This window comes from Falco cherrug, chromosome 1 (assembly GCF_023634085.1).
Source record: "Falco cherrug isolate bFalChe1 chromosome 1, bFalChe1.pri, whole genome shotgun sequence".
NCBI lineage: Eukaryota > Metazoa > Chordata > Aves > Falconiformes > Falconidae > Falco > Falco cherrug.
In genome coordinates, this window is record NC_073697.1 from 32,471,798 (window position 1) to 32,484,160 (window position 12,363).

At 37.9% G+C, this 12,363-nt stretch overlaps 1 protein-coding gene across 1 annotated transcript; it reads right to left on the reverse strand.

Annotated features, from left to right (window-relative positions):
• Positions 1-387: 387 nt before the first annotated feature.
• ZCCHC4 (zinc finger CCHC-type containing 4) lies at positions 388-12,210 on the reverse strand. The gene is made up of 13 exons (XM_055701008.1): positions 12,054-12,210; positions 11,617-11,738; positions 10,195-10,277; positions 9,289-9,564; positions 8,701-8,781; positions 8,334-8,406; positions 6,601-6,751; positions 5,990-6,090; positions 4,477-4,598; positions 3,796-3,871; positions 3,239-3,290; positions 2,359-2,503; positions 388-688 (listed from the first exon to the last, which is right to left on the reverse strand). Exons 1-13 carry the CDS (start codon positions 12,163-12,165, stop codon positions 562-564), a joined length of 1,521 nt encoding a protein of 506 aa, XP_055556983.1. The 5' UTR covers positions 12,166-12,210; the 3' UTR covers positions 388-561.
• Between the last annotated feature and the right edge of the window lie 153 nt (positions 12,211-12,363).

Below are 12,363 nucleotides of genomic sequence, written 5' to 3' on the forward strand. Positions count from 1 at the left end.
AATCCAAAATATTGCATACAATGATTTTTTCTGTACAACACATGCAGGTAGTTTACATTTACACCTAAGGTCACTTTTTTGCACTTACAAAGCTTCTGAAATACTTTCTATGGTGCTGTTCTTAGTCTTTTTTCCATTTGGAGGGAAAATTCAAAAAAACCCAAAACCACAGTGTGAGAGGCCTGGGACTAACAGAGCTTGGACCCCTAAGAATCTCTGCCTTACCTTCCCCTAACTCCCTTCCTCCGAGACCCCCAACACCTGCCACAAAGCCACAGCATCCACCAGTACCCCGCCTCTCGACAGTACTTACCCCTAAACTTGAGGCTCCCACTACATCAGACAAATAGCTTATCCTGAACACACAAAATCATTACATTATACAAATATATTGTAAGTGTGTAGTTTACTTAGTATGTTTTTTTTGTGCGAGTGCTGATGTATGATAAAAGAGTTGCCACTTAACCCATTTTTATTTTGGATGTTAATATTAACATTTTTAGAAAATGGAATCAAAGGCTGGCCATAAAAAAATTAGTAATTATGTATCAGCAACCAAAGTCACATCTTTTTTTTCTTATTATTCTTTAATTTCTTCCTGGAGAATATGGCACGCTTCATAGCTGATCTTTTACAGATGCCCATCTTCACCCTCTTTACAGTTTTCTGCCTTTGCTTTTCATCAGCTCTGTAAAGCAAAGAAAGAACTTACTAATTAGAATAAAATGGAGAACATACTTCTACATTTGCTGGTATTTTAAATAATCTGTCATGTAAGTATATGAACTCAGAAGTACTATCACAAAAAGTGCAAGGAACATTCCATCTTACAATGTTATGACATCTAATCTTCCTAAAATTGTCTGCCCACTTTACTACCATTATTTTTCATTTATGTACATATTCAGCATTTAAACAGATATAGAAACTTTAAGAAATGCCGCTCATCGAGTACAAAAAAAGCACATACTTTCATGCTCAATATATAACATATGAATATACACTAACAGAAAGACTTAGAAGAAATTATGTTTAACAACATCATGAAGACTCCCGCAAATAACACAGGACCTAAATATAACTAGCAAGTTAATTGTTTTCTGTCTCTGACAAAGGATGTACTTCAAAACACAAAACATTGGTGTTTTTATTAGAAAAAGAAACCTAAGTTATCTTCTGCAATAAATAAGCAGAAGAAGTAACCGATGTGCCGAAAGGACTAAACCATTCCAGTACAATGGACAGAGTATCTTACTTGACAGAACAAACAGATGAGGTTTCGTAATTTCTGTTAGTATTCTTTTTACTTTTGTAAGCAAAGAAAAAAATATTAAGGGAGGGAATTTTTAAGAGATATGTAAACCAAAATAATGCTACCTTTTATCTCTAATACTCTATAACCAAAACTCAGATTAATGTCACAGCAGGACACAAAGAATATACCTGTAGTACTCCACCATCCAGCAGGCATCTGGTCAACCTCTTGGTACTGATCCAAGAGGTTAACTATCTGAATCTCACTATGCAACAGAGGTACATCTTTTGGGAGGGAAGATTTGGATTTCCACTGCTACAGCCATTCAGGTTTCACAGGCTCACAAACAAACAAGTTCAAGTTCACAAACAAACCCATGCACTCTGGAGAGGAAGTTACTACAAAAGTGCAGGCCGACTACCCTGAACTGGAAAGACTGAGGCAACTGCTAGATCATCTCTTAGCAAATCCCCTTTCTTCTTTTCAGTTAATTCACACCTGAAATGTGTGAAAACACACATTTTTTTTTGGTTTTGATACATACAGGTACATGCTTGTGTATGTTACAGAAGCACAATCATAGCAGAATAAAAGTACTTAATGTGACCCTCATTAACATAGATCTTACATGGCAGAGATTCAGACCATACTACAGAGAACCTGAAATACCAGAAGAAAAAAAAAAAAGAAAAAGATACCACAACAAAGCAAAAGAGACAGGAAGCAATACAAACAGTGTAGTAACTTTTCTCTGCCCTTTCGTGAGGAATCCAAAGGGGGTCAAAGTGTTTCATTACTTTAATTTTGAATCTTCTCGACAGAGCTATCCCATGCATCATTCACCAAGTTTGGGATCCACATAAATCAGTTTTTGAAAGAAAAGCCACATTCAGGGACTGGGAGCCACAGCAAGTGACCTGCCCATTTTTTATCACGTCCTCCCTTCAGTGTAGACTACCCAGCAATAAACCAAGTGGGCAATAGTGAAAGTTGACATCAGCACCCAAAGCCAAAAATATCTCTTTCCAAATCATTTCCATGAAATAAAAACTAATCTCACCTGAATGCTACCTTTAATTATATTAATGAAATAGCACACTTACTGGCAAGCTGTTCTGGTGCGGGAGAGACTGGGACAGGAGCTGCGTTTGTGGCCTGCCTTGCCACAAACAAAACAGCCAGCATCTGTCTTCTCACAAGCATGGTTTTGAAGAGTGCAGCAGTTGCAATTGTTACAGTGAAACCAAGCTGCAAAATAAGTAACATGATTCATGATCTTGAAAAGGTTTAGAATCATCATTCTGAAACTAAGCTTTAAATATAGGCTGCATTACCAGGTTTTTAATTTTGTGCTAGTTTTATAGAGATGGATGTAGTCAGATTCTGGTCCCTTACTGCATTTCATAAGGTATCCAGGTACTTCATTAGATATACTGTGTAACTATTCCAGTGTAACTGAACTATTTTGCCATTAGAACTATTATACTGTATGCAATCACAAAAAAAATAGTCTAGATATTAAAACGGACTTCCAAATTGCTATTTCTGTACCAGCAACAAAAAAAGATTGCTTCAGCTATTTAAACACAGCTATAAATACATTTGTGTATGAAACATAATTTAATCATGCTCTTTCAAAAATTTTAGTAATCGCCTATTTGTTTATGAAATTCTAATGAAAAAGTTTACAAAATCAGGAAATGCTTATATGACAAATCAAAATATTTAAGTTTTCCCATAACAAATATAAATGGGATTTAGTATGCCTTGACACAGATTTATCGCATTTCCACACAGTGCAAATAAACCTAAGTTACTCAGTGGCAACTTGTGAGAAATTGAGATTTTTCCTTTACTCTTTGTTTTCTGAATGATTACATTTTGTATCTTTCACAAAATATTTTTCTATTCTGGTTTGTAATCTCTGTTTCTTTGGACTATAGAAGCATACTTTTACTTAGAATTTTTTTTTTCTATACTTACAGGGTTTTACACATTTTTTGCAAAGCACACAATGTTTCCATCGTCTACCATCCTACAAAAGATGAATAAATGTTTCGTGTGTTTGTTTAAAAAAATCCCCACAACATTCCATCTTAAAACTGAACTACCAATGTATGGTCCCCATTATTTACAGAAACAGGTCCTCTGTACGAAGCACAGTAACTTAGAAACAACAGTCCTGAGCATCTGTGACAACTGCAGCAAAATGGCTACATTTTGAAATTAGCAAGTTCTACAACTTCCAGAACTAAGAAGAAACGTACATGTCAACAGATCCTTGATGAATAAAGGTATAAGTGGTATATAGCAAACTCTTCCTGACGTCTTTCCAACACAAAGGAATCAGGGAAAGAGAAATTAATTCCCACTGGGTTATGAGTGATGTCCTATGAAGTTAGTAAGTCTATGAAAGTGAACTGTTCAGGGTTTCCCAGGGAAATCAGTATCAGAGCAGGTTTTTACCAGATCAAATATTACAGAAATTATTATCTGACTACTGCTAAAAGTGCTATCCAGACAGAAGTCAAAATACTTACTTTTGACGTACACGAATTGCATATCTCACAGTGCTGGTTACCAGAACTAACATACCGCTGACATACAGCGCAAAACCTAGGAAAAATAAATAAATAAATGTATTCATTCACTATTTGTTCACAAAGCGATACAAATTAATTTTATACAAGCTCAACAATAAACATAAGCATTTGCTAAATTAAAGATGATGGTTTTGATGTATAAAATCACCACTTAGGCCCAGAGCCTCATAATCATTTAGACACAGTACATTTGAATAAATTCAGGTGCCTGAATTCAAATTAGCAACACTATCAGCAGTAAATCAACCAAATCTATTCCTTTGTCCTTGATGCTTCTGTTAGTGTTCATTCTATTAACTATTGTGTCAACCAAGCTGACTATCAGGCACAGCTATAAATCTATCTCATAGACATACACACAGTATTTCCTACAGACAAGCTGAGGAATGTCATCGTTCCACACTGGAAAACGTAAATTTCTTTTTAGCTGCCCGGTTCTCCTACACATTGTTTATAGGACACACAACCTTAGAATGAGACAAAGAAATGCGGTCTTGAGCCCGGCATCCAAAAGTTAGGTATGACAATACCAAACAGCACCACCCCAAAGTCCTTTAGAGACTTTATGCCCTAAGAAGAACACACTCTCCCAGTGATTTAAGTGTTAACACATCTTACCTATAACCCTCTTCTACAGGAAGTACAATCATACTTGGGGTGAGGTTCGTGAAGATCCTGACAGGGGACTGCCTACGACCTGTCTTACCATGTTTATAAAGTGCATGATTATCATAGTCTACCTAGAAGAACAGAACCATAGAAAAAGAGTCTTAAACAGAATGCTAAGCAGAGGCAGCACTACTTACATATTTATTATATGTGCCTTACGAAAATTTCATTTTTATATAGAAGACTCTAACCTCAAATTAGATTCCAAATTCTACAGCTAGTATTTTGTCTCATTTATTTTTAAATTTGTGCAACCACAGTATCAGGCTAGACTCAAAAAACTAAGTTCCTGATACTACAATAATCCTATTTTACTTATCCATTTTTGCTTTTTTGCATGGGATACCTAAGATAACATTGCAGTTGTTCCATAAAACAGCAACCCATTAAAAAAAACAGCACTATACCATTTGGTCTATCTGGAAGTACAAAAGTTGACATGCATCTTAACATATCTCAAAATAATTATAAAGCTGCAAATCCAGTCAGCACTGGTTTTTCCAGCACTGCCTTCAGAGACTTGTCAAAAAAACTCTCATCTCTGAACACTAGCACAACAAATGCAGACTCTAGCCTAGCAGGACTTTTCAATTTTCTTCCACAAATTTCCATTCTGCAAGTATGCACCTGTCAAAATTAATGTAAATTTTGTCACACTGAAAACCTAGCAGAAAAGATGAGTTAATGGACAGACGACAGGTGAATTAAAAATACATAATAAACTGTAGGAGTGTTACAAAGTCATCAAAGGTGTTGATATAAGAATTAGTCACTTTAAAAAGGAACATGTAAATATCTATAACGAAAAACAAGAATTTGAAAAACAGAGTACATTAGTTAATCCTTACAAATAGTTAACAAGACATGGCCTTGGAGAAGGAATAGACACCATAAATACCTCAAGCTAAGAAATAAGAAGGTAAGCTCATGGAGAACCAAATAGTTAATGAGACCAAACACAAAATTACTTGACCTATGTGTGAACTATCTTAATTAACATGTAAAAGATCCACCTTCCAGCAAAGAAAGCCCCGTACTAACAAAGCCCACTCCCCACAGTGTGTGAAAAGAATACTGCACCTTTAAATGGAGGCAAGGCTCCCAAGACCAATAAGAATTAAGTGTGACTAAATGTAATTGTAAGCAATTGTAAGGAATTGTATAAACTGTTATATGTCGCGTTAAGAGGTATGCTAACTTTGTGGTTTACCACCTAAGCACCCATCTCCACACAGATGTGTAATAAACAAATATCTTAACTCTGTGTGTGGATCAGTCAAATACAGAATCTAGGCTTCACATGACATCAGAGGGTTTGCAGTACCTCCAACACAGTTAAAACGGAAGTTCAAGAAGGTGACCCATTTACAGACAAGTGCTACCTTTATATCAGCTTTCATTCATATTCCTGTTCACACTGCACATAACTGAAATTTAGCAGATGCACTGGGTTCATTTGTACCTGGTAATCCATCATATTGAAGGATGGAAAAAACTCAAGAATACGAGACTCAAAGAAGTATGGAAAAATCCAGAACATGGGCATCTCTTGGTTTTTATGACCTAGTGATGAAAAGACTTAGATGTAGTACCTTGTTTTTCTTTAGTGTACATGAAGCATGAAAAAAATTACAGTAAACATTCTTAATACATAAACGTGTATGTATGTCATGCTGGGCCTACGAACCAATTCCGTTAGGCAACAGAAAGTTTTGGCTTTTTTTATATACGCAGAGCTGTAAGCTCTACTTAACCAACAACTCTTGTCACCCACCTAGGCTGCTTAGAAACAGGCCTGGTTTGATAGCTTATTCTTCTCTACCATTAAAGTCCATTTTAATTGCAAAGTAGATTTTTAAGAGTTTTGTAAAAGTTTTTAAGAGAGACATAGAGAACTAGATATCATTAAACTAAAAGTATCAGGAAAGTAAATTAGACATATGGTAGTTGATCTTCAGAAATTATGACAGTGTTTACATTCACCCGGATAGCATGAATCACAAACTTTTAAACAGGTACTTTTCCTTACAGTGATGTTACAGCTCAGCCCACCTATCTGACTGTAATACATACCTTCTTTTTCTGTCTCCTTCCACATCGCCATCAGTTTTTTAAAACTAGAAGCCAGTGCTTCCACTAAACCTCCAAATGGGGGATCAGTTACCATAATGACTCTTTCACCCTTGTCTTGATACAAGAATTTCCTACAAGTCTCACATGCAGCCTGTAAGAAACAAGAAGTTAAATTTCCAGAAATACAGATTAAAGAACTAGTAAAATATTGTCTTTGGCAAAAAATTATTATTTTACTAGTTTCAACTTTGAAGATGGAAGCTGTTTTCTCTTGTGGAGGTGAATTTCCTCTTGTGTAGCATTTAAAAAAACAACCAGATTTGGAGCACTGAGAACAAGTGCCTTCTTCAGTTAGACAGAGATAATATATCAAGGCCAGATGCAGTACAAGCTTCCTAAGACAGCCTTCTTCCTAAAGGTACTAAGTTTAACTTGGAAAAAAAGATGTTATTCACAGCAAGAAAGCAAAGTTCAGGCTCAAAATACATTTTATTTATGCCCTTCAGTTTTACTCTGTAAAGCATCATCAAAGTAATGGGAAAAAATTCAGTCCACTGAAAACTGACTCAATCCATACTGGTTATAAAAATACAGTGTTCAAATTTTAGCAATCCACCATGAACCCTACTATTGAAGGAAATGTAAAAAGCTATGTATTTACTACCATCTTGCAGTGTTATCTCATCTATTAACTTTCCAAAACCAGATTTTTAATACTAATATGCATTCAAAAGTGCTGCGATTCAGTCCTTGAATATACAGCAATACAGTGTCATTACAGGTGTCACACCTTGAAAAAAACACTACAGTGTTTATAATGCAGATGAACAGTCTTGTTTTAAGTGAAAAATACAAAATTTGAGTACAGTAATGGATTAAAAACAATTCAAACGTAAGACTTTCAGACCAGCTTCCCATTTCATTCTAGACGGTTCTTTTTATTTTCATGATTCCCATCAAAATTAGGCTTTAGAATGGAAAAAATATGAAAATTATCTACATAGTGTGAAAGGTATTGCAATAAACATGTTTATGCAACTCAGTGGTGGCTTGCTAATAATGGCAGAGAAAGAGCAAAGGCGGAGTGAGTATACTACTGGGATAAATGTTTGAAATGTATGTTTGGAATAGAATTACACTGATTCTACAAAGCTACAATAAATGTCCTACTACAGCTGCAGGTTTCCTAATGAACTCAAAATCAAGCACTTAATGTGGTATTTAAAAAGAAACAAGAAATTCAGCATTTTCTTTAACCTTTACACTAATTCAACCTCATTTTATGACAATAAGGTTAACCTTTCAACCTTGCTTGCCTGGAATAAAGCGGAAAACCCTCCTCTTCCCTCCCACCTCAAGCACCAGTGAACAAGTCCCAGGGCATCCATTGGGCTTGTTAAGGCTGGGAATAAAACAATTAATTCTGTTGTAGCAACACAAGAACAGGGCTAATGTATATTTATATACAGCAACAACTCACACCAAACTGTCATTTTAAAAAAAGCAGCAGTTAAGGTGTATAAGTAACATTAGTTATTATCATAAATTTAATAGGCAACATTTTTTTTAACCAAGTGGGAATTACTGAAAAGGCACTGTTGATTTCCAGTACTAATGACCATTTTTACCTCATGACAGTTGCTTTCTAGTAGACCAGACATGACTATCTTACAAAATTCTGCATCAACAACATGTATTTCTTTATAAAGCACTCAAGAAATACTTGGCCTTACCTCTCCACCAAAAAAATAATGATTAAACATGTTGTAGTGGCAGAATTCATCCTCTGTGTAAAACTGTGAATACCTGTAAAATAAGTTTTAATAGTAGTAGAAAAATATAAATTACTTCTTGCCTGCCCTAAGGAGCATTTACAGTAAAAACAAGGCTTTAAGAAAAAGACCACCTTTGGGTTCTGATTACTGGCGAAACACACCAATACTGGGAAGTAAGTACAATACACACATTTGTGTATGTGTGCAGGAACACAGACACAGAGACAGGAAAAAGGAAAACAACCACCAATTTAGCTTTTAAAGCAGTAAGAACACAAACCTATGTACATACTCTTCAGACAGATAAACGTTTGTCAAAACCTACCTGAAATCAATATCTAGCAGAAGGCTTCTAACCCTGAAATCTTCTTCTTGTGATGCTTTTGACTGGATCATTTCATGAAGCCTGAAGTATAATTGGAGCAAAGAAATTTAACACATAATCATTGGCTTCAGAAATTGTCTCGCAAGACAAGAATGCCTGGTACTTTACTAAACCTAAAACCAAACAGACAGAGAAAATGGAGTAATCTGAATTTGGATGATTGCATTTGGCTAATATTCAAAGTTAGAAAAATATGTTAGTCTTAACAGATGAAAAGTCAGTGGAGCCTACTGGATCACTATGAACAAAGCAGAGGAGAGAGTAAAAACCAAAGCAGAGGAGGGAAGGAGGGGGCAAGAGAGGAGGGGGAGCATGAGCGTGTGTCTGTTATTTGCAGGGCACCTACAGTCCTCTCCTGTATCTTATAAGCTCAAAACAAGACCCCACTTAGATGCCTGGATAATCCCAGAAAACAAGCATAGTGAACCTCTTATTATGGGAGAAGCCTTGATTATTTAAGTATTAGTCAGCTGCACAGTTTTGAGAGCGAAATATTAGTTGGAAGTGTAACAATTCCCTCTGACGTACCTGGGTGTTCCAACAGAGAGCACTCGTCTGAACCCTAAATCAATAATAAGATCCAGTAGGAACTGGCAACTTCTGTCTGTAAATAAATACTGCGCATTTGTTTTTTTATTCTCCAGCGGATACAGAAGTTGACTGGGACTTTTTAACTGGGCAGTGGAGATATCACACAGGAACTGGTGATTGGAGTGTTTTTCCCATTCAGCTGGCAATAGCAATTGCTGGCATTCCTGGCAAAACCTCCTCTCTGACAATGGCAACAGAACAAAACTCTTGTACCTGTAAAACCAAAAGACAACAGGGAACTAATTTTGAAAAAGCCTCTATAAAAGACATGAAGGGGAGGTATAAAGGGGGTTTCAAAAGAGTTGAGACTTTTAAACAGACCATGCAGCTTAAGCTGCTTTTGCAAAACTCCACTATCTACATGCAAATGAAGTAATATACTGGCCAAATATATTGACAGTCCCCATAAAATAACTAGATTACAGAGTGAAGACTCCATATCAACTACCAGCAAGCAGTCCTGTACGTTTATATACAAAACTGGGACATTATTTGTTACTGTATTACCTTTGCTTCTTTCCACAATGTTAACACTGTTACTTTCGCACAGTGAAGTCAGGAATAATTTTTTGAACCAAAACTGCTACTGACCTGTTGTTGGCACATTATGAGCACTAACGTAAGAAGAACTATACATTAAAAAAACCCATACAGTTCCTGGGCTGAAAATACCATGCTTTAATCAGATGTTTCATGCAATTTTCCCATTGCAGTCAGCCAGTTTTTCTAAATCCCTCTGGCTTCTTTTCATATTTTAATGAACCCTGAAATATTATCTCTACATTCAGTATACTTAAACTTGTATTACTTGATTTTTACTGAAGAAAATATACATAACAATACCTTTCCACATTTTGTCTGTGTGTAAAAGGAGGCTGATGATTTCTATTATATTCTTCACGTGCTGCAAGCCTCGTTTCTGACACCTGTAAAATTTATATATATAAAAAGTTACAAAATGAGTAGATATTACTCTATATTGTACGTTAAATCTCAATATTAAACAGAAAGGGTGCATCAAAGGTCTCATTCTTTAGTTACTCTGCATTCACATTCCTTAGATTGTTGTTTCAGAAGAACAAGAACGACTGCAGCAGAGGCATGCTGCAAAACAACACAAGTCTCATGAATTTAAACTGTGAAAAAATAAATATAAGCATTTCATTCTTCTACCACATGTAATACTCGGAGAAAAACTTACGTGATCACGATGAAGACAGAAAGAGGTACACTTTCCATTATTCACACATGCCAGCAGTTGCATTCCCTCTGAAGAACCATATGTGATCTGACCCTGAACAACTTGTAACAGCAGAAATGTTGCCAAGTCTTTTGTGTGTTTTTATTTTAAAAGCACAACAGTCCTTCTCTGAGTCTCCTACTTTGCTCCCACAAAACATACTTATGGTTTAACAGAGTTCCAAGACGAGTGCAAAACTTAGGGAACTGATTTCTTTACAGGGGGAAGACAGTGAAGTACAACAGAACAAAAGACACCTGATACAAGTGGCATTCAAAACGAAATTTCACTAGGAATGTCATTTACATCTACACAACCAAGTGATCAACCACCTAATCTTCTCTTTATACAACTTTTCAGTAGCAACCAGCACAGCAATGAACTGCTTACGAACCCGATTCACCTCCAGCCTGCCAACCTGCTGAGGATAACGACCACAACACTGGACATTTTTATAGGAAACCGAGAAAGGAACACAAAATGTAGTGGACAAAAGCCATGGGAATCTCACTGTGAATACACATCCATCCCAATTTTTCTACCCTACAATTATCTGACCAAAGTTCTTAGACAAAAAGAAACTGCTACAGATATTCTAAGACTATCGAGTATCGCGCTGGTGCCCACCCTCTCACTATTTTGTATATCCCACTGCCTGCCTGTATCCACCAGATTTTCTCTGTATTAATCACGAAGATGAAGCCATCTTGGGACTGGAACTATCCTATTTTGTTCAACATAGCACAGGATTAGCAAACTTCATACCTTGAATACTGAAGCCTTTTGGCAATACAGTAACAAATGCCAGCTCTGCTCAAAACGTACGCTGCCCTCCTTAACGGTTATACTTGAAACGTATTATCTTGACATAAGTGCTCCACTAAACACAAACCATTAGACAAAGTTTACAAAACAGCAATTGCCACAAATTTCCAGAACAAAACGTACTACTTTTTTCCCTAGTTTTAAATAGAAGGGAAAAAACCCCCGAATATTTACCATAGTCTTAAGCAGCGCTCACTTACCTTCTCATCTTCCCACTGGAAAAAGTTACAATCTTTTCTATCCCTACAAGCCGAACAAGCATAAAATCTCCTCCCACCTCCTCCTCCTCCTTGGCCGGTCTTCACGAACAGCAGAGCGGGCCCTGAAGGACAAATCTCAGTTACGGGATGACACGCAGGGCACCAGCAGATGTTTTCACGCCTCCACTGCTGGCGCCAGGCTCCCAGAACCAAGCATTAACAAAGCGTTGCGTTAAAGGGCGTGGAATAACTTGGCAGAAAATAATTTTTAGATTTTCCGACACAAAGGCCGCATTAAAACCCAACCACTGGCAGGGGAACCAGGGGCGCAGCTGGAGGCGAGCGACAGAGGCGCTCGGGGACGTGCCCTCCGCCCCACCGCCGGGAAGGGCGGCCACCGTCGCCAGGGCCCCGCAGCGCCACCCCGCCCCACTCACCGTGCGGGCAGCTGGGAGCGCTGGGCGCCAGCCCCAGCAGCGCCAGCCCACCGGCCCCCGGCCGCTCCGGGCCGCACACGGCCGCAGGCCCCGCCGCGCCGCCAGCCGCCATCTTTCCGCCTCCCTCCCAGCAGCCCCCGCCACCGGAGCACGGCGGCAGCGGCGCAGCCGGCGCCCCCCAGCGGCGCGGCGGCCCCACCTCCGCGCGGTAAAACGGGCATTAGCGCCAGGGCCCGCTCCCTGCAGCGCCGAGCCCGAGCCCAAAACGCGCAGTTTTACGCAGTGACATTTATTTTCTCCAGTAGGCGTG